Source organism: Lycium barbarum, chromosome 6 (assembly GCF_019175385.1).
Source record: "Lycium barbarum isolate Lr01 chromosome 6, ASM1917538v2, whole genome shotgun sequence".
Lineage (NCBI taxonomy): Eukaryota > Viridiplantae > Streptophyta > Magnoliopsida > Solanales > Solanaceae > Lycium > Lycium barbarum.
In genome coordinates this window covers 113,939,995-113,959,708 of record NC_083342.1, presented here as the reverse complement: position 1 = coordinate 113,959,708, position 19,714 = coordinate 113,939,995, and the positions used below count along the sequence as shown (strand labels likewise).

The following is a 19,714-nucleotide window of genomic DNA, read 5'->3' as shown; positions in this document are numbered from 1 at the left end:
CTTCAAGTTGTATTTGGAATTTTCATGGCCAAAGATGATTTTCAAATAAAGAGAAAAGAAATTCCAGAAGATTTACACACACACATATATATATATATACAAAAACAATTAGTATTGATTAAAAAGTGTAAAGGTTAATTAGTAAAACAATAATTTTTTATTTATGATTTCTCAAAATGCGAGTAAAAGGAAAATGTGACCGCTAATATAAAATGAAGGAGTATTTTCTTTTCTAAAATTATCCTTCCCTCTAATTGGTCTTTCAAATGGACTATTTCTACTTTTATGAAAAGTTTGGAAAAAGCAAATGGATAATTTATCAAATGATCTTTTTATTAGAGTAATTAATTAATTTTCTTAAAGAGTGTGTCACACCTCAAAAATTCATTAATGTTTACTAGATGATGTACTAAATTACTTTTCTTTAATATAAAAATGCATGAATACCAAGAAGAATCATTACTATATCTTTGAAATAGTGCAGTGTGCCTAGCTGAAATAGTGCAGTGTGCCTAGCTGAAATACTGTCATCTGTCGCTATAAGTCTAAATTGAATTACACATTCTCCCCCTTCATTTGAAGCTTAAACACTTCACATTAGTGCTCTCACTCATGGGCTGTATATGTAGCTAATTGGAAACAGATTTTTAAGCATATTATTTATATAAACAGTGAAATTTTGTTTTTTTTACACTACATTTTCCTCATTTTATTTGTCTTACCACATTCAATGTAGATAATAGTTTTAGGATAAGTTGATTCTAGGATAAAACAACAAAAGATAAAGCTGCCTTTCTCCAAAATCCTCTTGAAGTCGATGTTAAAATTGGAAAGAAAATTTTTATATAACCAGCTCGAGACACATTGTTTATTATATATATACCTCGGTATATTCCTTTTTAATCCAATAAATCAAACATATATTTAAAGAGCATATGTATCAAATCTTAGTACTTATTATTTAATTTCCGTATTATAATCTCAACTTACCTTATTTTCCGACCAAACAATCCATTTTAGCTTATATACACATTGATAATTTAAAGAAACTTTTATATTATCATGTCACCCAAAAATAGTATGGAAACTTTCAAAAAATAAAATTGAAATTTCTTATCTTAAAATAAGAAAATGCAATAAACAAATGGGATTGAAAAGTGTGAGAGAATTTTACATTATCGATGTATAAAAGTTAAATACTTCAATTATATCTTTCCCAGATTATGTTCTTTTATTATCAAACACCATAAATTATAAGAAGCAATTAGGAAAGAATTATGGTGTTAACACCAACAAATTCATTTAAATTATTGTTATTGGAATATATTACAATTTGAATGTAGATACAAATAATGCCAAACAAGAATTGAGATCAAACAACAATCAACTCACTTTAATTGGTTCTGCTTTTTAGGTAACTTATGACTTTTGCTATATATGTGCAACATCATTAATTATGTTCATTAATCCACCACGCAAACTTGCCAACCCAGACGTCCAATCAAAGAAACTTGTCACTGTTTTATATATGATCACACTTCTATTTTCCATGGAGCGAGAACAATTGGACTAATATTGTCAAGCTTATTTTTTTCTTAAAAGTATTTATTTTTTTAATAAGTGTTTATTTTAAAAAAGTGAGGTGTTTAGTCAAGTTTTTGAGAGAAAGTAAGTGTTTTTGGAGAGTAACAGAAGTAATTTTTTAAAAGTTAAAAAAATAATTTTTGCCCAAAAGTACTTTTTAAAAAAATACTCTTTTGAAAAGTACTTTTGAGAAACATATACATAAAAATACTTTTTAAAAGCTTGGTCAAACACTAATTACTACTCAAAAGTACTTTTAAAATTAATTGGCCAAACACAAACTATTTTTAGCCAAAAATACTTTTGAAAAAAAAACTTTTTAAAATAAGTTATTTTTAGAAGCTTAGCCAAACAGGCTACAAGTCGTACATCGACTTGAATATGGGATCCGCTCATTATTCTATTTTTTTTTGGGCATATAATAAAGATATATTTTAGTTGATTCATTTTCAGCTTTGCTTCATATTTTACTCTATACTACTCGAAATTGAGAAAATTTGCCCACTATATATTAGCCTTTAGTTTTGTTCTTATTCCATCGCTAGGAAAAAGTCTGGTGTTTGCCTTCAGCCAGTAACGAACCTTTAGTCTGAGGGATATTGCAGTCAAGAGTTGAGGGCAGATGTATACTTTTTTGCTCGAAAAAACTTGAATACGTGGAGTTCATTCATTTCACTGCAGGGCTCTAACTCTTGATATAACAAAGGTAAATACAAGACGATTTTCTAATAATTTGAGTTAGAAGTTTGAATATTCACTCAACTTTGAATAATTGATCACTATAATCACTCAACTTTCATTTGTCTTCCAAAAGTCACTCAATTTTAAGTTAGAAGCTTGTATGGTCACTCAACTTTGGGTAATTGGTCACCATAGTTGCTCAACTTTGTTTTGTATTTCAAAAGTTACTTAATTTTGTCTAGTTAGCTGAAATGTTCATTTTAGCCGTAAATATAATTTCTAGTACCTATTTAATGACGTGGCAACTATAAAATTTTACAAAAAAAATGTTTAGGATCAAATTCATCATAATTAGTGCATATAACACTAAATTTTAGAATATTATTCATCGTGAATACATAAAAATAATGAACATATAAATATATACTTATACAAGATGTCTCAAGTAATTTGTAACCCATAAATAATAAAAGAATTTATTCTAAGAATATATATTTAAAATTCTATAAAATTAAGCAACTGAGTTAAATTTGGTTTTAACCGCACAATTACAGTTGCATATTTTAGATGCTAGGGTTTATTTTCGATTTATTGGCTCAGCTGTTTAATTTAAAAGGAATTTTTATTCTTAGAATAAAATCTTTTATTATTTATGCCTTACAATATTACTTGAGACATCTCGAATAAGTATATATTTATATGCATAAACTATGTATTAATGATGAATAATATTCTAAAATTTAGTATTATATGCTCTAATTAATTAGTTTACTTATCTGTTACACTCCCTCCATTCCATAATAAGTGGCTTTTTAAGCTCATGCACACCCCTTAAGAAATTGCTCACTCCTAAAAATGTAGGAGTGTTTTTACTAACTTACTCCTATTCAAGATTTACTACTTTCTAAAAAAATAAAAGGTAGTAATGAATTTTGACTATTTAAATAAGGGTAATCTTAGAGGAATATAATCTGCTCAAAGTCTTCTTGAAATCCTAAAGCACCACTTATTTTAGAAAAAATTAAAATGCCTAAAACACTACTTATTATGGAATTGAGGGAGTAGTTTTTTTTTTAATATTGTGTTTACGTTACTTTTTCAATCTAAATTTTATATGTTCATTAATTTTATGTATTAGTGATGAATAATACTTAGTATTATATGCACTAATTATAATGAATTGGATCCTAAATAAATTTACATATTAATTTTAATTTTTTTTTAAAAAAAATTTACTAAAAATTTATAGCTGCCACGTCATTAAGAGCCTGTTTGGATGGGCTTAAAAAAAGCAACTTATAAGCTGAAAACAGCTTATAAGTAAAAAAAAAAAAAAAAAATTGGGTAGACCAACTTATTTTTTTTGACTTATAAGTTATTTTCAGCTTATAAGCTACTTTAGATAAGTTAAGCCAAACTGGCCCAATTATTTTTTTGGGCTTATTTTAAGCACAAAATGACTTTAAGCTGACCAGCTAAACACTAAAAAAACTGAAAACAACTTATAAGCTATTTTCAGCAACTTTTAAGCCAATCCAAACGGGCTTTAAATAGGTATCAGAAATTATATTTTCTGGCAAAATGACCATTGAAGGTAACTAGTCAAAGTTGAGCGACTTTTGAAAGACAAATCAAAATTGAGTGACTATGATGACCAATTATCCAAGTTGAATCACCGTTCGAACTTCTAACCCAAAGTTGAGTGACTTTTGGAAGACAAAATAAAGTTAAGTAACTACGGTGGTAAATTACCAAAATGAGCATTGAAGCTTCGATCTCTGAACAATTTCAATCAGTACATAAGCAAATTGAACCTTGTCTACTGATATATATTCTAACCATATTACTTGTTTCATGAAGAAAAGGAGTAAGAGAAATATACTTACAAGTATATGACAGTAACAGTAAGCCATCAACATCTTGGATCCTCTTCTTCTCATTTCTCAAAATGCAAGTAGATCCCAACAAGCATCCCTCATTCTGTAACCTTTTATTTAAAGAAGGTTTTATGGATAAAATTGTAAGTTAATTTCTCTGTATACTTTTTGTTTTTTCATTTTGGTTCTTAAGGTCTAAATCTTCTGCCAACTGAGTTTTGCTAAACTTGCAATTTTGATTTTTAAGCTAATGCCACCTGCATTCATCAAAGAACACAAGAAAATGTTAGCCAAGACATGTTTACTAAAAACAAATGCAGCTGAAGGAATGTTGTGGGAAGCAAATATAGTGAAGGAAAAGTCCTATTTCTTCTTATGTGGAAAAGAGTGGCCACAATTTGTGATGCATCATAAACTGGTGTTAGGGGACATATTGCTCTTTTTTCTCATTGATAAGTCAATGTTCCAAGTCCATGTCTACACCCAAAAAAGTCATATAAATGATTGTAGGGGGCAAATATTAGAGGAACTCAGCAGTTCTTCAGAAGAGCAACAAGACAATGGAATTGGACCTTCAAGAAGATCTAAAAGAATTAAAACAGAGCCAAAAGAATTCCCAGGTGATGTTTATCTTTTTATGATATTGGTTACTACATTGTTCTGTACATTTGCTATTTTGTTGTCTCTTTTCTTTCCTACATCCCTGCATCGGTTACATTTCTTTTGAGCCGAGGGTCTATAAACAACCTCTCTGCCCCGCAAAGATAGAGATAAGGTTTGTGTATAATACATCCACCTTCCCCAAACTCCACTTGTGGAATTACACTGGGTATGTTGTTTTTGTTTATCTTTTTATGCAATTTGGGTTATTTCATTGTTTTCAATTAATCATCTATAGATGCATGAGTACAGCATGCAGAATTAATATAATACGAGTATAGAGTTTATTGTCAAAACACACCTGAACTATCAAATTTTCGCGAGTTTTACACCCCAACTATTTGTTGTTCCATTTTCCGACTTATACTGTCACCATCTATTTCCTTTCCTACCTGAACTTTCACCATTTATGTATTAAAACACACCTAGTTGAATAGCGAGTTTTACACTCCAACTATTTGTTGTTCCATTTTCCGACTTGTACTATCACCATCTATTTCCTTTCCTACCTGAACTTTCACCATTTATGTACTAAAACACACCTAGTTGAATAGCTAGTAATAGTTCAGGCAGGAAAAAGGAACAACTGATAGTTGGCCTAGCCAGTTTCAAGATGTGCTTTCGTACATAGATGGTGATAGTTCGGTACGAAAAAGGAATAACTGATAATTGGGGTGTGACCCTCATGAAAAAGTGATAGTTTTGTTATGTCTTTGACCATTATCTCTAAAATAAATAAACACAATGAAAACAAATGATTTTACATATAGGTCATGAAAATCCTACCGCCGCCACTGAATTTACACGAGGGTATAACATGTAAGCGTGAGATCCTTAATTTTGCCTTTAAAAGTGAGTTTACTCCATTTAGTATGAGTTGAAGTTTTTAACTACTTATACCCTGAAAGTATCAAAGGAATTTTTCACTATTACATTACTGAGAAAATATTTTCAGGTAATCATTCATAATATATAATATGAGATTAGTAATCTGAAAGCAGAGTGTGTTACGTACATTAATTATACACCAGATTAAAATTAACTTATAGTGTAAAATTCTTTACATTGTTAGTTATCTAAATTAGATGCCCTGATCAGTACTGAACATTATGAGAGAAAGACAGGTGTTGTAAAGAACGAGGAAGCCGAGAGTGAAAGTGAAGAAAATGGTCCAAAGAAGATCAGATTCAATGTGGTGAATTTGAGCAATAAAGATCCATACTACAAAGTCGTTATAAAAAAATCACACTCAACTTATATGGTAAGGTTGACTAATCCTGTTTTTTTTCTTTGATTAAATTCCCCGTTATGTTGATTTTTATGTGTTCGCTATTTGATCAATATGTTCAGGCTATACCAATTAGCTTCGCGAGATGGACTAGTATATTTAACATGAAGAGAATGACACTGGTTAATGAAAAGGGGAAGGAGTGGCGGGTGGATATAGTACATGATCATGGCGGTGGTGTTCGCATAAGAAGAGGATGGGCTGCATTTCGAAAAGATAACAATATATCCTATGGTGAAACTTACATCTTCAAGTTGATTCGGGGAAATGATGGTAGAAAAGTGTTACTAGTTCAAAAAATTCCCAAACCCCATTCATTGCGATAGCTTTGTTACTGGTCTGAGTAACACAGAATGCTGCACAAGGTCTGCCTAAAGGTGAAGCGCTCTTTTTGCAATATGTACATGTATTATACTTGGTTTCTTTTGGTCTCGTTTTGGTGTATGTAAAAAGAACATCGCAATCTTTTGGCTATTTGTGGAGTAACTGCTAGCCCGGGGCAATGTTGGTCGAATTGTTGTATGATATGATCATCTTTGGACCTTTGGTATCTTGCGTGTCAATTATGTTGAATATCACGTTTTGATTTTGTGTCTGGTCTTGAAAGAATTACCGCAACTTTTTATTTAGTCTTTGATCTTGAAAGTATGGAAAATTCATCTACAATAGAAAGCTACCCATACAAGATAAATCAACACGAATCAAACTTGTTTTGAAGAAACCTCATAAGGAAAATTATTTTTTACTTGAAAGATGCAAGATCAATATGCTCAAAGCTTGGTAACTTTTTTCTGGTAGCAAGAACTGTTGCAGGAACCAAAGCACAACAGCACAATAGCCCCGAAGGGTTGTAATCCTGTTTAATGGTTAAGCCCGGCAATTGAACTTGAAGATTCTAGCAAACTTTATTGCAGTGCATGCTATCTCCATTCCCAATTTGCACCCTGAATGCTGGAATAATTTATAGTACTGAAATTTCATGCTCATCAATGATGGATTTAGACCCAAAATTGTGTTTAGACCAGCTATCCACATGTGTTAATACCTGTCACAGGTTGATTTTGCCCTGAAACTTCATTCTAGAGCCAACTGAGTGTCCCAAAATGGAATGGAAAGAATTACAGGGATGCCACACTCGGTGCTAACATCATCTAGTTGCCCACCGTTTGTAATCTCCAATAGAGATAAACCCATAGTTTTGCATTTGTGATCAGGTACAAATTTCTCATGGCAAAGAAAACAGAGTCCGTGGCCATAAGAGTCTTCCTCTCAGTTTCCCATGTTCCCGTTTCCAAAGGTTGGCTCGTGGCTAGGTGGAAGCGCTACTTCGAGAATTTTGATTTACAGATGAAGTAGTGTAGCTTTGTTCATTTTTAATGTTGAGTATGACTTATACCCTAATTTATTTTCAAGTTCAAGAACTAAACTGTATCAGTGTAAGCTGTTTTTGGCTTGTGAATCCAAACATCAGATTTAAGTCCTTTTAATCCACTCAAGAACACGCCTAAGAGACAGTGATCTGGCCAATTTGCGACTTTAGATGAACCCTTCGCGATTTGTGGCCAAATGTTTGTCAGAGATGTGGAACTCTGCAGGACCATAAGTTTCATGCAACACTTTAACAAACTCTTCTCAGATCAAGAGCGTCTCTCTCTCAAGTTCGATATTTACCAGGACACTCTTATGCATCTATATAATTCAATCAACCACACAACCATGTCCCAATCAATAAATAGTTGAATTGGTCATTTGTACCCTTTATATCATTCTTCTATATTAGGATGCAATTCATCACAATGCCAACTAACTCATTTCCTAAGGCAAACTAAGGATTTAATTCCACTTGTTGTTCCGGTTCCACCACCTGCATATGGAACAGGAAAACAGGAAGCTAGACCAGCTCCGACAGAGAGCAACGATAGTATAACCAACAAATTAGACAATTAATAGGAGACTGATTCGATGGTAATCCAAATATAACTAGTTAGAAGGACAAATGCCTTGCTGAATTATCATTAAGCAGCATTCAAATAAAAAGAACATAAAACTACTGAGCTGGAAAAGTAGCTGCTCTGAGTTCATCTTTAACCCCCAAAAGTAGAAACAAAAAGTTGCAAGCATTACACGAGCTTCCTCACCTATTTCCAAAATCCAGTAAGAACTTCTTCATCAACCCCGGACAATGACCTGTCAGATCCTAGGCAAATTCAGCAGCCATTCGCTTGTTATAAGCATGTATGATCTTTACACACCCGACCATCCTTTTTCCAGCCTCGTCTATGCAAGGAGCTTTCTCAGCATCTGAGAACTGTCTCCACTTTTCTCCAGCAGCTATGCCAACAGCGAGACCTTATTTGTTGTTAGGATGCTCCTTCATGTACTGCTTCCTAAACTCCTCATAGAAACCAAGGTAAGCACTTATGGGCTTAGGGTCCTTTGGTTGCTTCCGTCCTCTCTTGACAATTGCCGGCCTCTTAGGTTTGTCAGAATTCTTGACACGATCTTTTAGACCTGGAGCTGTCTTCTCCACGCCGAGCATGTTATCAACTTTGGAATCAGATTTATCTCCTCCTTTCATGATGAAACCTTTAGGTGTTGAGAAAATGAACGAGCGAAATAAAAGAAAGAGATATGTCCTAGCTTTGTTATGGTGAGTGTACATTGACTGAAAGGAAAGTAATGAGAAGGGACTCAAAGTGGATCTCATACTTACACAGTCATGAATCATGATGATATACATACAAGTCTCTAACTAAACCAATCCAGAGGCTATTACAGATGCAAACTTAATACAAAGTGTTAGGACTTAATTATTAATGAAATCTTTTACTTTAAAAAACGTATTAGGACTTAATCCCAATTTGTCAGCATGCTTCATTTGTTTTCATTGAGGTCTGTCATTGCCATCAATAGATAAACTGAAAAAATTAAAATATACAAAATGTTTAAAGTGGATTGAAGTTACCTGACTCTGCGTAGCGTGGGTTTTCTCCATATCTGGAGCCACTGGATGGATCAACGCTTTCTTCCTGATCAATCATGTCCCTCATTACACCAATGACTGTAGCATTCACCTCTGCTTTCCTATGCATCAAATCCACACTAAAATAGCTACCTGAAATATCTCCAGCTACAGAGTCACCAAACAAGAAAGCAATACCATTAACTTTTTGACTATCAAGCATTTTGAGAGTTTCATAAGCTATGCTTACCTGATTCCCAGATGATATCAGATAAAGTTTTCTGCATTTTGGAAAGTGCATAAACCCCTGATTAGTGAGAAAAGTTCATATATATTTAATGCAACAGCAAGATATTGCTTAGAGAGTTAAAATCCACCTCTTTCAGAATATTTACTACTGCAGCATGAATTTCTTCTTTGCTGGGCCCTGCCTTTCTACTTCTCCCTTTTCATATTCCAGTAAAATTTTGATCAGTACAAAGAATGAGATTAATAAGGATTCAGTGTTGTTCTATGAGAATTAACTCGTACATTCATCCCTGGAATCCTAAATATTAGCTGCATATTTGGAGGTGGATATTGAGTTGTCAGGAGAGGTAGTGGGAAAACAACTCTTATTAGTGCCTTGGTAGAGCTAAGTCTAGGAATGATCATAATAGCTAGATATCCTAAATATTTAGACAATCATCTTTCAACCTTCGATCTTCTTTATCGATCATTTCACACTTTCTAATGGGACTGTCAGATATCTCGGGGAAATCAGTTTTCTTTTCGAGTAGTCTTGCACCCAGAATATCAATGAATGAGGTGATATGCAATTCAACCGTGATGCCGTGAACAAACGATCTCACAGACTTTCTGGTTCAACAGAGATAATTTTGCTTATGTCAAAACATGAAACAAGGCAAATCTCAAAGGTACCGCCAGTTCAGTCTTTTGGAGACGGAAATGGATGTGTTGCATGGTCCAATTCTTTATCATTAAACTTAAAAGTCTATTTTTGCGAGTTAGTTAAATGGGCAGAAAAGTTCAACACCAGTGCTGTAATTATCTCGTAAAGACTATTTACATTGTAGTATGTCACGATTCTCATGCATCTATAGATAATAACTTAAGACAGTCAAATTTACCAACTGTATAAAGAGATGATGTTACCTGATTGCAAATAGCATGGACTTTCCCCATCACAGGCTGGGTCAATCCTTTCTTCCTTAGCATCTTGATGGTTGGATGTCTTCTTCTTCTGAGCTGAGTTCCTCAAAAACTTTCGCTAAAAGTGCTTTTTTGAAAAGTACTTTTAAAAAAAGTACTTTTTAAAATAAGTTGATTTTAGAAGCTTGGCCAAACAGGCTATAAGAGATCACCAAGCTCCAGTTTGTTATACGTGACAAACTGTGGCCAGTCTCCTTCACAGATGAAGTAATTAGACCCCTCCTTTACTATCTTTACTGTCCAAGACATCCCTTCATCTGTTTTCATTTTGCAAATCTTCGCCAACATCTTCTTGTGCTCTCTGGTAAAATTAAAGAGGGCGGAATTTTCTAACAAAACGAAGTCTTAAGTTTAGAAAAACTAAATTTAAACTTCAAAACCAAAAGGCAAAAGTGAAGAAGAATAACGAGAAACTAAAAAACTTACTATTTTATCCATAAAACCCTCTTCCGATAAAAGCTTATAGAATGATGGGTGCTTGTTGGTATCCAGGAGCATGTTGAGAATAGAAATGACAATCAGAAACAGGGGGAAGAAACTAAAAGGCTTGTTACTCAAGATCGCCAAGAGAATGCCACTCCCAAAATTCTTAAATTTGCATCATTACTTTTTCACCAACTACTGCAAAGCACAAAAGAAGAACTGATTAGTCATACAAATATTGGCAAGAGAATGCCCTTTGTGGGAAAAATCTTTGTATTCAAATAGTACAAAAAGGAAATTTTTTGGTTATATAATTAGTTGAATCCCCTTAACAAAAGAGAGATCCTATTTAGTGGCCAAAGCCCGAAGGGATTCAAACATTGTCTTGATAGAATTCTACTAATCACCAAATTAGCTTAGTACACCACAGTTAGTCCAACTCAGGCTACTGTCTCAAAGAAATTAAGAAATACTCTACAAAAACTATGGAAAACTAGAGTGGTATAGAAGCTCGAGTATCTTCAATAATTACATTTTACACCGTCAAAACCAAAAGAAGAATTCCCGGACTGTGCCAGGGGTAGTAATTTTAGCTAGCGTTTGGACATAGATTTGGTTGAAACTTGAAAAAAAGAGTTGCTGAAGTTGTGAATTTGTGTTTGGACATGCATGTGACTTGAAAGAAAGTTGAAGTTTTGTAAGTGGAAGAAAAGTCTTTCACCCAAAAACTGGCCCAAACTAATTTTTGGAACTTGAAATTTCTCTTCAAAATATTTCAAAAACAGGTCAAATTCCATGAACAAACAATGTTTTCAATTTTTTGAAAAAAAATTTATGTCCAGACCTCTCTCTTTACTGATGAAGCTTTTGTCGTAGCCAGCTATTCTTTTTGTATATCTAAGATGATTCAGAAGCTAAGAAGCCAATAATAACCAGACGATTCATCGTAACTGTTGCAAATACACATACATATGTTTCCACGCTACAACGCCCATGAAATTAAATCATACGCTGCTATAAAATTTTACAATGAAAGATGCGTACTGAAGCAAGCTACAACGCAAGGACAAGAAACAAAAATGTAAAGAAACAGAAACAATATGACAGAAATTAAAGACAGCATTGCATGGAACTCACCTGTAAAAGCTCAAGACCATGGAAAGAAGAGTAGAACCTTCAGGAAAAACCAAACGAAAGAAGAAAGTATAGTAAGTTAAGGAAATATATACACCGGGGAAAAAGATGAAAGAGAGAGAAGATAGGACAATTCTTGATCAAAATGACAAAGATTAAGTCACGTAGCCCTTAGACTTTTGCTTTATATCGAGAGCACAAGGCTATGAATATTTTCTTTACCAATGTTGCCTTTGTAATCTGTAGGATGACCACTCATGACAGGGGAACACTAACTGTTCTGCGATCTATCACCTCTAACTATATTGACTTTTCTGTCGTGTGTTCCTTTTCTCTTTTTTAAGCTTCTTACTTCTTATCCGCCATTTGATAATGCAAAGTTTTACTTCGAAGTTATAAAGCGCTTTGTTATCAAAATGATTTTATGAATTTATTTTTAAAGCTGGAATCAGAGATTTTTAGTTAAGATTAATAGCTTGTTTCATCAAGCTTCGAAAATCAGCTTATTTTAAAAAGTATTTTTTTTAAAAGAACTTTTCAAAAAAATACTTTTAACGAAAAACAGTTTGTATTTGACCAATAATTTAAAGAACACTTTTAAACAACAATTGATGTTTGATCAAGCTTTTAAAATGTATTTCTAAGTGTATTTTTTAAAAAATACTTTTCAAAAAATTATTTATGGGCAAAAGTTTATTTTTTTAGCTTCTAAAAAACTGCTACTGTTATTCCCCAAAAGCGCTTATTTTCTCTCAAAGACTTAATCAAATATCTCACTTTTTTTCAAATAAGCACTTATTGAAAAATTAAATATTTTTTAGAGAAAATTAGTTTAACCAAACATGTTATAACTACAGTACCACCTCGCACCGTAAACCTCAGGGTATCGCTTTCTTCTGTACTCAACTCTTTCCAGTCATACTCCTGTTGGACCATAAAATTTTTTTTCGTGTTTTTTTTTTTAAATATATATTATTTGGAAACATTAGATTAATTTTGTTTATAAATTATTTTGAAGATGAGTTTCATGTTAAAATCAGTTTTTCAAGTGAAATATTTTTCCCGTCATAAATTCAATTATTTTCATGTCAAATGCAAGTCCAAATGTAACTATAATAGACCAAGAAATACATGCCTTAGCAATATGCAAAATAAATAGATTACATACTATGAAATTCCAGGAGATTGTTCTTTACAAAATAACACCTAGATGCCAGATAAAGATAACAACGCCTAGATACACTTTAGTGAAAGCCAAAACGAGAAGGGATACAAAAAAGGAACTTCATAACGAATTTACATCAGGAGGGGCATTCCTATAATTATTGGTCATTTCTCTTGAACAAAAGGCCAATCAGCTAGGAACATAGGGTTCGAAGAGTTTCACACAAGGGTTCGGGTCATGCTGCATTATTTCAGCAGCTCGTTCAAATTCTTCCCTCAGTACTCTTATGCTGAATTTGTCCACCACCCGACCAAGATCATGAGAAACTTCAAATGGATCCTCTATGCATATCAGATGCCTGTCATTCCCAATCCTCCTAGTCCAGTCTTTGGCTCGCTTGCTGCACATCATCACACAGGAAGAAAATTAGTAAGCAACACAAAACAGAAACCCGCTATGAGAAATGCTTGAAAAGTTTTTTAAAAAAAAAAATTATAATCAACAAGAACAAAAATCAGTCGTATGCTACAAAGCATCACCTCACTGTGCTTCCTGTACGAACAGATATAACATCATTTGCATAATCATGACAATACGCCCAGTAGTTGAAGAATGCCCACACCAACCGAGCAAGACTTTCCCCATTGTGAGATCCAAAACCATAAAGCATTTCCACTTTATCAAAGTAAGCACATTCAATGTTGTCAACATTAACAGAGTAGGTTGCTTCCATTCCCTGATAAGAGAACAGAAGAAATCAATGTGAAAATCCTGACCTTTAGTTTTTTTTTTTTTATTTTGGTTTTCTTAGGACTACAGCAGCAGAAAAGTATTACCAAATACATCAAAGGTAAGTTCAGTGTCCCAGCCAGTTTGCAAGGCCGAGAAATAGCCCATATAGAGGGTAAATATTCCAAAGCAATGTTATGACACATCAAGAAACTGATTTTAGTGATAACTACTTGATTAACCAATGTTCGTAATGAACTATACTTGATTTTTAGACGGGAAAGAAAGACAAGAAAGCAAGTTTCATGCTTCGTATGGTAAATGTGAAGCATATTGGGGAACTTCATTCTTCTCGTTGTGCACAAATCATTTATATTCTTTCTTAATCATACTTTTTAAACCAATCTTTTAAAATACAGTACAGAAAGAGACCAAATCGGAAGATTCGTGTCTTTTATGTGAGATCAAATTAACTAGTACAGAATCAAATGGAAGTCCACAGCTAATGAGCTCCAAGTGCATCCATGCTGGATAATCATACAGTGAAGATTGAAGAGAAGGGAAATAGAAAATGCAGCTGTGCAATTCCCAGACAGCTAGTTCCTTAAAATCTCTACATGAAACTCAATTCCCAAAACATCCCGTCTACTCTAACAAAGGGAGGAAAACAACAAAGGGCAATTGGTGGCAAGAACCTAAGGTGAAAACAATTCTAAGTAGAAAAATGATATGATGAACCGTTCTTTAATTGAATGAAAACAACTAGACTGTCTTTCACACTCCATAGCTCTAGCTCTAAGATAAGGATTTGGTTACTACCCGAAGATGTACTCGTCAACAGCCACGCCAAAGTCTTAACGTGAATTAAATACAACTATAATTCACGATTTCCCAAACGAGCATCTGATTAAGAGGAAAGATATTACAGATCCCAAAGAAGATGAATTTCAAGCTTGCTTTCCAGATAGAGCAAGACAGACTTGACAATTGGACCCCCCCACAAAAAAAAAAAAAAAAAAAAACCCCAAAAAGCAAAATAACTACACTGTAGGTATGATGCACTTTTTACAGTTTTTCTTCCACAATCTAAAATCACCACGACAGTTTGGTTCCTCAAGAAAAACTGTACATGCTTAACTGAAGGGGCACGTGACAGAAAGAAAGTGCATGTGACTAAAATAGACCAAGCAAAAGTAATTTGAGCTCAATCAAGCAACTAATAATTCACAGTCACTGACTAGAGGAATAGATTAATCAAAAAAAGCCGGTCCACGCTCAACCAAACAACAGATATTTCCACATCCTTGCAGTAATGCTGTAACAATCAAACAGTTCAGATAGTGTGCACACATTACAAGTTTCACATAAAATGCATACATCATAACATCAGGAGCTAAAGAAAACACCTGTAGGCATGGAAGGATGGCAGGTCTTCGCTGTTGTAAAAAGTGAATGCACATTAACACATACCTGGAAGCAGAAATAAAAGTTAGCCCGATGAATAAGATTTTTTTGATAAGGTAAATATGAATAAGAAAATGAGAGGGAAAAAGGAAATAGCAGGAAAATGTAGGCTTACGCATAACTAGATAATGTCCCCTGGTAAGTTACATTCACCCCTCTCAACTTAGCCCAGTGTTTAACAATAAATGCCAACTGCCTTAATCGTACATCTATTTGTGCATAATCTTGAAGCAGCTTTGTGTTAACAACAGCCAAAACGTTATTCACACATATATCGCAAGATATCCCGGTTTCTGGATCCATAAGCTTGACTATAGGCACCCTAGCACGCGTTAGCGCCTGCATGGAAACTTGAGTCAGAGACCATACTGAAACAGAAATCAAATCAGAAGGAAGCACCAACGGAAAAGCCACAAAACTTAAGGACCTTATAAGAAATCAGAAGCATAGAAGATTCTAGATCCACTCTGGATTGACCATGGCAAGTGGACTTAGTCCAGCCCACTAAGGGGAGGCCAGGGACCGCAAAATGTGAAATCCATGTTTTTAAATTGAAGGATCAAACCACCCAAGCTGCTAGATCTCAGAAAAATACAACAAATGAAAACGAAAAAGAACCAACAAACAAGCATAAAATTATGCCAAAGTTTCATTCTTGCACCCCCCCCCCCCCCCCCTCTTTTTCTAATTTACCCTTTTTAATGAGATTAAAAAGATAATAAAATTTAATTTTAGACTCAACGAAAAGAAAAACAAACAAACCGCTAGTTTTATTTTAAAGGAATCAAGAGAGTTTAATTCAAGTGAAGATCACACACACACAGAGTTCTGCCCAATTTCCTTTTCTTTTCTTGCAATATGGAACATTAACGAAATTAGTATATGTGTAGCTAAGCTTTTCTCAATACCTGCACATTCTGGAGATTGTCTGACTGCAACATGTCAGCCAACTTCAACAATACCTCTGCTTTGTCAATATTTGCATCCTCAATTGCAAGGCAAATATCAATATCGCTTTTTGAGAAGCCAAAAGAATTGGCACATGATCCATATACATAGAGCCGAGCATCAGGCCATTCCTTGTGAACAATTCTATCCAGCAGTGCTAGTAACTGTTTCTGTTTTGTCTTTTCTTCCTCTGGAGGTATTAAGGACTCATATATTGCTACGAGAGCACCATTCATCCTATTAATGTCACTCCGACATGCAATCCGTTTTTTCAACATCCTCATCCTCTGGCCAAGTATAAATTCTCCTCTCTTGTCTGATCGGTAGTCCTGATGAAAGCAGCACAGAAGTGAGTCAGTAACAGTATGTTCGGTGTCGAGAAGGATAGGAGAAAGGATAGAGAGATTAACAGGTTTATTTTTGCCCTCATGAGATATTAGTGATTTACTTCCAATTGTTTGGGGCAGTTGGAAGATAAGTAAAATTGTTATACTTCCTTCTAAGCATCCAATTTTAAATAGATTGAAAGATCTGACATGAATGGAATCCTTCAGCTGCTTTTTTGCTTTTAATACAAACAAGGAAAATGAGTCAGATGACACATAATCCTCACTTTTCTCCCGCTCCTCTTCACCCCAACCATACATTGCTTAACTCTTTGGTACTTGTACCAGAGAAGCCAAAAAACAAAACATGCTAGAGAATTAGAACACAGTTGCACGGTTTTTTAGAGAATATGCCAAGACATATCCAGACAGCCCAATCTACAGATAAGGGAATGGACTAAGATCACGAATTTGTCATCAACTTGCGTGTTTGTCTCTCAATCAAGTAGATGCTCTTAGAACACAATTAATGAATCACAAACAGGGAAAGTTTTGACTTGTAAAAAGGAAAGTAATTATGATGTTCAATCCGCTTGGAAACAAAGTAGAGGGTGAAAAGGAAAACATCATTTTTATATAATTGGTCCATTTCTAGCCTTTGACTACACATTGGTCAGAATTGTCCTCAATAAAGCACATGTTCTTATAACTGAAAATACCGTTCAATGTTACCCACAAAGTAAAAGCATGCACAATTCAAACCGACGTGCTTCATTTCAGATTTAAGCTCCACACAACTGGTGTACCAATCATCCTGAAACTCTAATGTAAGTAAAGTTGGTTCGACACATTGATCCATGTTGTTAGGGAAATATCATCCAAAATCAATCTGAATTTCCAAGTCAAGATTAATTTTCTCACAAGGTAACTTTGATCCAAATAACATTGATCCATGCACTCTCTCTGTTTATAGCATACTTTAAGGGCTATTTTGAACCATTCTCAAACATAAGGACCATTTTTGTCATTTTTTCTTTTAAATTCAATGAGTTAAAAATTCAGTTAGTCAGTGCATACGGTTGCTCACAGTCAAGGGTTTATCAGTCTCACATATATGTGCTGTCAAAGCCAGATAACAAGTTGATTAGTTTCTTTCAGACCAAAAAAATGTCGTTTAGTTGATATAATTCCAGTCATTGCCTGAGAAGGAAATCAATAAGCTGTATTATGAGCAAAAGCAGTGATATCACCAAATAGTTAGATATTATAGCATAAAGAAAAAAGGTTAAACAAACTCGTTTCTTTTACGAAGTACAAACACTGTTAAAGTAACTTTAAATCTTATTTTGCTGATGAAACCACGGATTAAAGCTAAAAACTACTACCAACGCGTGCGTATACAACCATTTTGTATTAAAAATTCAATTTCTTCAAACCACTATAAGTCGCAAGAAAAAAGAAAAAAAAAGATCTAGGAGGCACGTTCATCACGCCAAACCAAACACATAAAATCTGAATATTTGTCGGTAGTGAATACCTTATCGCGAGAGGCATGATGCTTCTTTTTGTCGCTTCTTTCATCCGATTCATCCTCGAGTCCAAGAGAACTGATAAGATGTTCTCCCAATTCATCCAATTCACTTTGGCCTCGAGCAGAACTCCTACCTAGCTTCTTCCTTTCTTCCCTACTTTCAGCATCCTCAACATGTAATTCCGACATAGAATCCTCAACATTAGACGCCAAAACAGAGTGAAGTTTACTTCCTGCTGGTGGTCCGGGTGATTCCAGCTGACGAAAAACCCCTCGATCATCTGAACCAATAGCATAATTCTTACCATTCCTGGAAAGATGGTTACTTTCCCTTTCATGCTTATGATTCGACCCAATACCCCTATGGTTCAACTCAACAAAACTACTCTTGTCTTTATCCACATTACGCTCATAACCCCTACTCCTGGAATTGCTGGAGAAACCTGGCGGTGCCACATCCCCTCTTCTGGTACTATTCTGTTGCTCAAAACCCCTTAAATTCCCCACAAAATCATGTTGTTTTCGACCCGAACCAATAGCATTCTCAACCTTACCACCATTCAACATCCTTACATCCCCTAATCTTGATTCTTGGTTTTTCTGTGCAAAGTTACCAACTTTACCGGCTAAATCATCACTGAAACCATAATATCTAGGTAAAGATCCAAAAATCAGATTTTGATCAAGCTCATGAGTTGAATTACTTGGCTTACCAACATTGGCACCCATGTTTTGCCCTACTGATCCAAATCCAAGTGGGCCACCAGCATGTTGAAATTGACTGAACCCACTCGGACCAGGTGGAGATGAGAAATTAGGGTTAGGGTTTTGGGGAAAACCTTGAAGGTGGTAGAAATTATGAGGTACAAAAAGAGGAGGAGAGTGAGAGTGAGAGTGAGAGTGTGAGTGCTGGAATGGGGGGAAGGGTACAGTGGGACCTACTGCAGCAACTGCTGGATCATGTGGAAGCTGATGTGGCGCCGGCGCCGGCGGTTGCGGCTGCTGACGTGGCGGATGATTTTTAAGCAATTGAAGAAGGAATTCACCGCCGTCTGATGACGTTGACTGTGATGCGCCGTCGCCTCCTCCGCCGTTCATCCTTTACACACTCACTAAGTTACTTACTACAAGTCTTTAACAAATATAGACACTTTCTTTTTTTTTCGATCTAAGAAATACTTTACTTACCACTTACTATAAATCTTTACCCATTCCGTCTGTTGATTGGATTTCTCGAAAAAGAACAAAATAAAAGATAGTAAAGTAGTATCAGTTTTTAATATTGATAAGTAATATACTTACTTCATCATATAAGTATCTGGAAACCAAAAAGCGTTCTCTATTTTGTACTAGGACTAGGATGTTTGAGGAGTAGTTGTAGACCTGGAGTTGTACTAGTATGGTTTGTTGATATTTTAAAAACTTGTACAAGAAGGCTTGTACAAGAAGCACTTTTTTCTTTCAATCTGTGATACCTATAAAAAGGTTGGAATGAAAAAAATTACTACTACTACAATAATGTTTCAATTCTAAGTAAATTTGGATTGGACCTTACATATGCGCTATATATTTTTTAAATTTGAAAATGATAACCGAAATTACTTCATTATTTTATACACCACGATATAGATTGACATGGAATATACCTGGTAATGTTCAACAAATGTGTGATATTCAACTTGATTAAGCTATTTATAGCCCTTTTTACCTTTCTTTTTTCAAAAAGTGTT

At 34.4% G+C, this 19,714-nt stretch overlaps 3 protein-coding genes across 6 annotated transcripts; 1 reads left to right on the top strand and 2 right to left on the bottom strand.

Annotated features, from left to right (window-relative positions):
- The first annotated feature begins 2,054 nt into the window (after window positions 1–2,054).
- Window positions 2,055–6,678, top strand: LOC132600007 (putative B3 domain-containing protein REM15). 2 transcript variants are annotated; one of them, XM_060313147.1, is made up of 5 exons: window positions 2,055–2,290; window positions 4,131–4,285; window positions 4,390–4,762; window positions 5,927–6,063; window positions 6,153–6,678. In XM_060313147.1, exons 2-5 carry the CDS (start codon window positions 4,214–4,216, stop codon window positions 6,414–6,416), a joined length of 846 nt encoding a protein of 281 aa, XP_060169130.1. In that variant the 5' UTR covers window positions 2,055–2,290; window positions 4,131–4,213; the 3' UTR covers window positions 6,417–6,678. The 2 variants fall into 2 exon arrangements, with proteins under 2 accessions (XP_060169130.1, XP_060169129.1); XM_060313146.1 differs by having other exon boundaries at window positions 4,126–4,285.
- Window positions 6,679–7,988: 1,310 nt separating this feature from the next.
- Window positions 7,989–12,156, bottom strand: LOC132600006 (DEK domain-containing chromatin-associated protein 2-like). 3 transcript variants are annotated; one of them, XM_060313144.1, is made up of 6 exons: window positions 11,825–12,156; window positions 10,691–10,885; window positions 10,208–10,593; window positions 9,303–9,333; window positions 9,056–9,205; window positions 7,989–8,661 (listed from the first exon to the last, which is right to left on the bottom strand). In XM_060313144.1, exons 3-6 carry the CDS (start codon window positions 10,268–10,270, stop codon window positions 8,441–8,443), a joined length of 465 nt encoding a protein of 154 aa, XP_060169127.1. In that variant the 5' UTR covers window positions 10,271–10,593; window positions 10,691–10,885; window positions 11,825–12,156; the 3' UTR covers window positions 7,989–8,440. The 3 variants fall into 3 exon arrangements, with proteins under 3 accessions (XP_060169127.1, XP_060169128.1, XP_060169126.1); XM_060313145.1 differs by lacking the exons at window positions 10,208–10,593; window positions 10,691–10,885; window positions 11,825–12,156 and adding an exon at window positions 9,430–10,194 and having other exon boundaries at window positions 9,056–9,333; XM_060313143.1 differs by lacking the exons at window positions 10,208–10,593; window positions 10,691–10,885; window positions 11,825–12,156 and having other exon boundaries at window positions 9,056–9,423.
- An 810-nt stretch (window positions 12,157–12,966) lies between these two features.
- Window positions 12,967–19,505, bottom strand: LOC132645628 (UTP:RNA uridylyltransferase 1). Its single transcript, XM_060362720.1, has 6 exons — window positions 17,991–19,505; window positions 16,088–16,456; window positions 15,295–15,518; window positions 15,122–15,185; window positions 13,526–13,722; window positions 12,967–13,386 (listed from the first exon to the last, which is right to left on the bottom strand). Exons 1-6 carry the CDS (start codon window positions 19,080–19,082, stop codon window positions 13,176–13,178), a joined length of 2,157 nt encoding a protein of 718 aa, XP_060218703.1. The 5' UTR covers window positions 19,083–19,505; the 3' UTR covers window positions 12,967–13,175.
- Between the last annotated feature and the right edge of the window lie 209 nt (window positions 19,506–19,714).

Excerpts from the sequence above, each read along its gene's own strand:
- LOC132600006 (XM_060313143.1), bottom strand. The coding sequence starts at position 9,353 with ATGCACTTTCCAAAATGCAGAAAACTTTATCTGATATCATCTGGGAAT. Across the intron at positions 8,662-9,055 it reads CCCACGCTACGCAGAGTCAG|GAGGAGATAAATCTGATTCC; the intron begins GTAACTTCAATC and ends TCATCATGAAAG.
- LOC132645628 (XM_060362720.1), bottom strand. The coding sequence starts at position 19,082 with ATGAACGGCGGAGGAGGCGACGGCGCATCACAGTCAACGTCATCAGAC. Across the intron at positions 16,457-17,990 it reads ATCATGCCTCTCGCGATAAG|GACTACCGATCAGACAAGAG; the intron begins GTATTCACTACC and ends TGCTTTCATCAG. Across the intron at positions 13,387-13,525 it reads CGTACAGGAAGCACAGTGAG|CAAGCGAGCCAAAGACTGGA; the intron begins GTGATGCTTTGT and ends GATGATGTGCAG.
- LOC132600007 (XM_060313147.1), top strand. The coding sequence starts at position 4,214 with ATGCAAGTAGATCCCAACAAGCATCCCTCATTCTGTAACCTTTTATTT. Across the intron at positions 4,286-4,389 it reads AAGGTTTTATGGATAAAATT|CTAATGCCACCTGCATTCAT; the intron begins GTAAGTTAATTT and ends TTGATTTTTAAG. Across the intron at positions 6,064-6,152 it reads AATCACACTCAACTTATATG|GCTATACCAATTAGCTTCGC; the intron begins GTAAGGTTGACT and ends CAATATGTTCAG.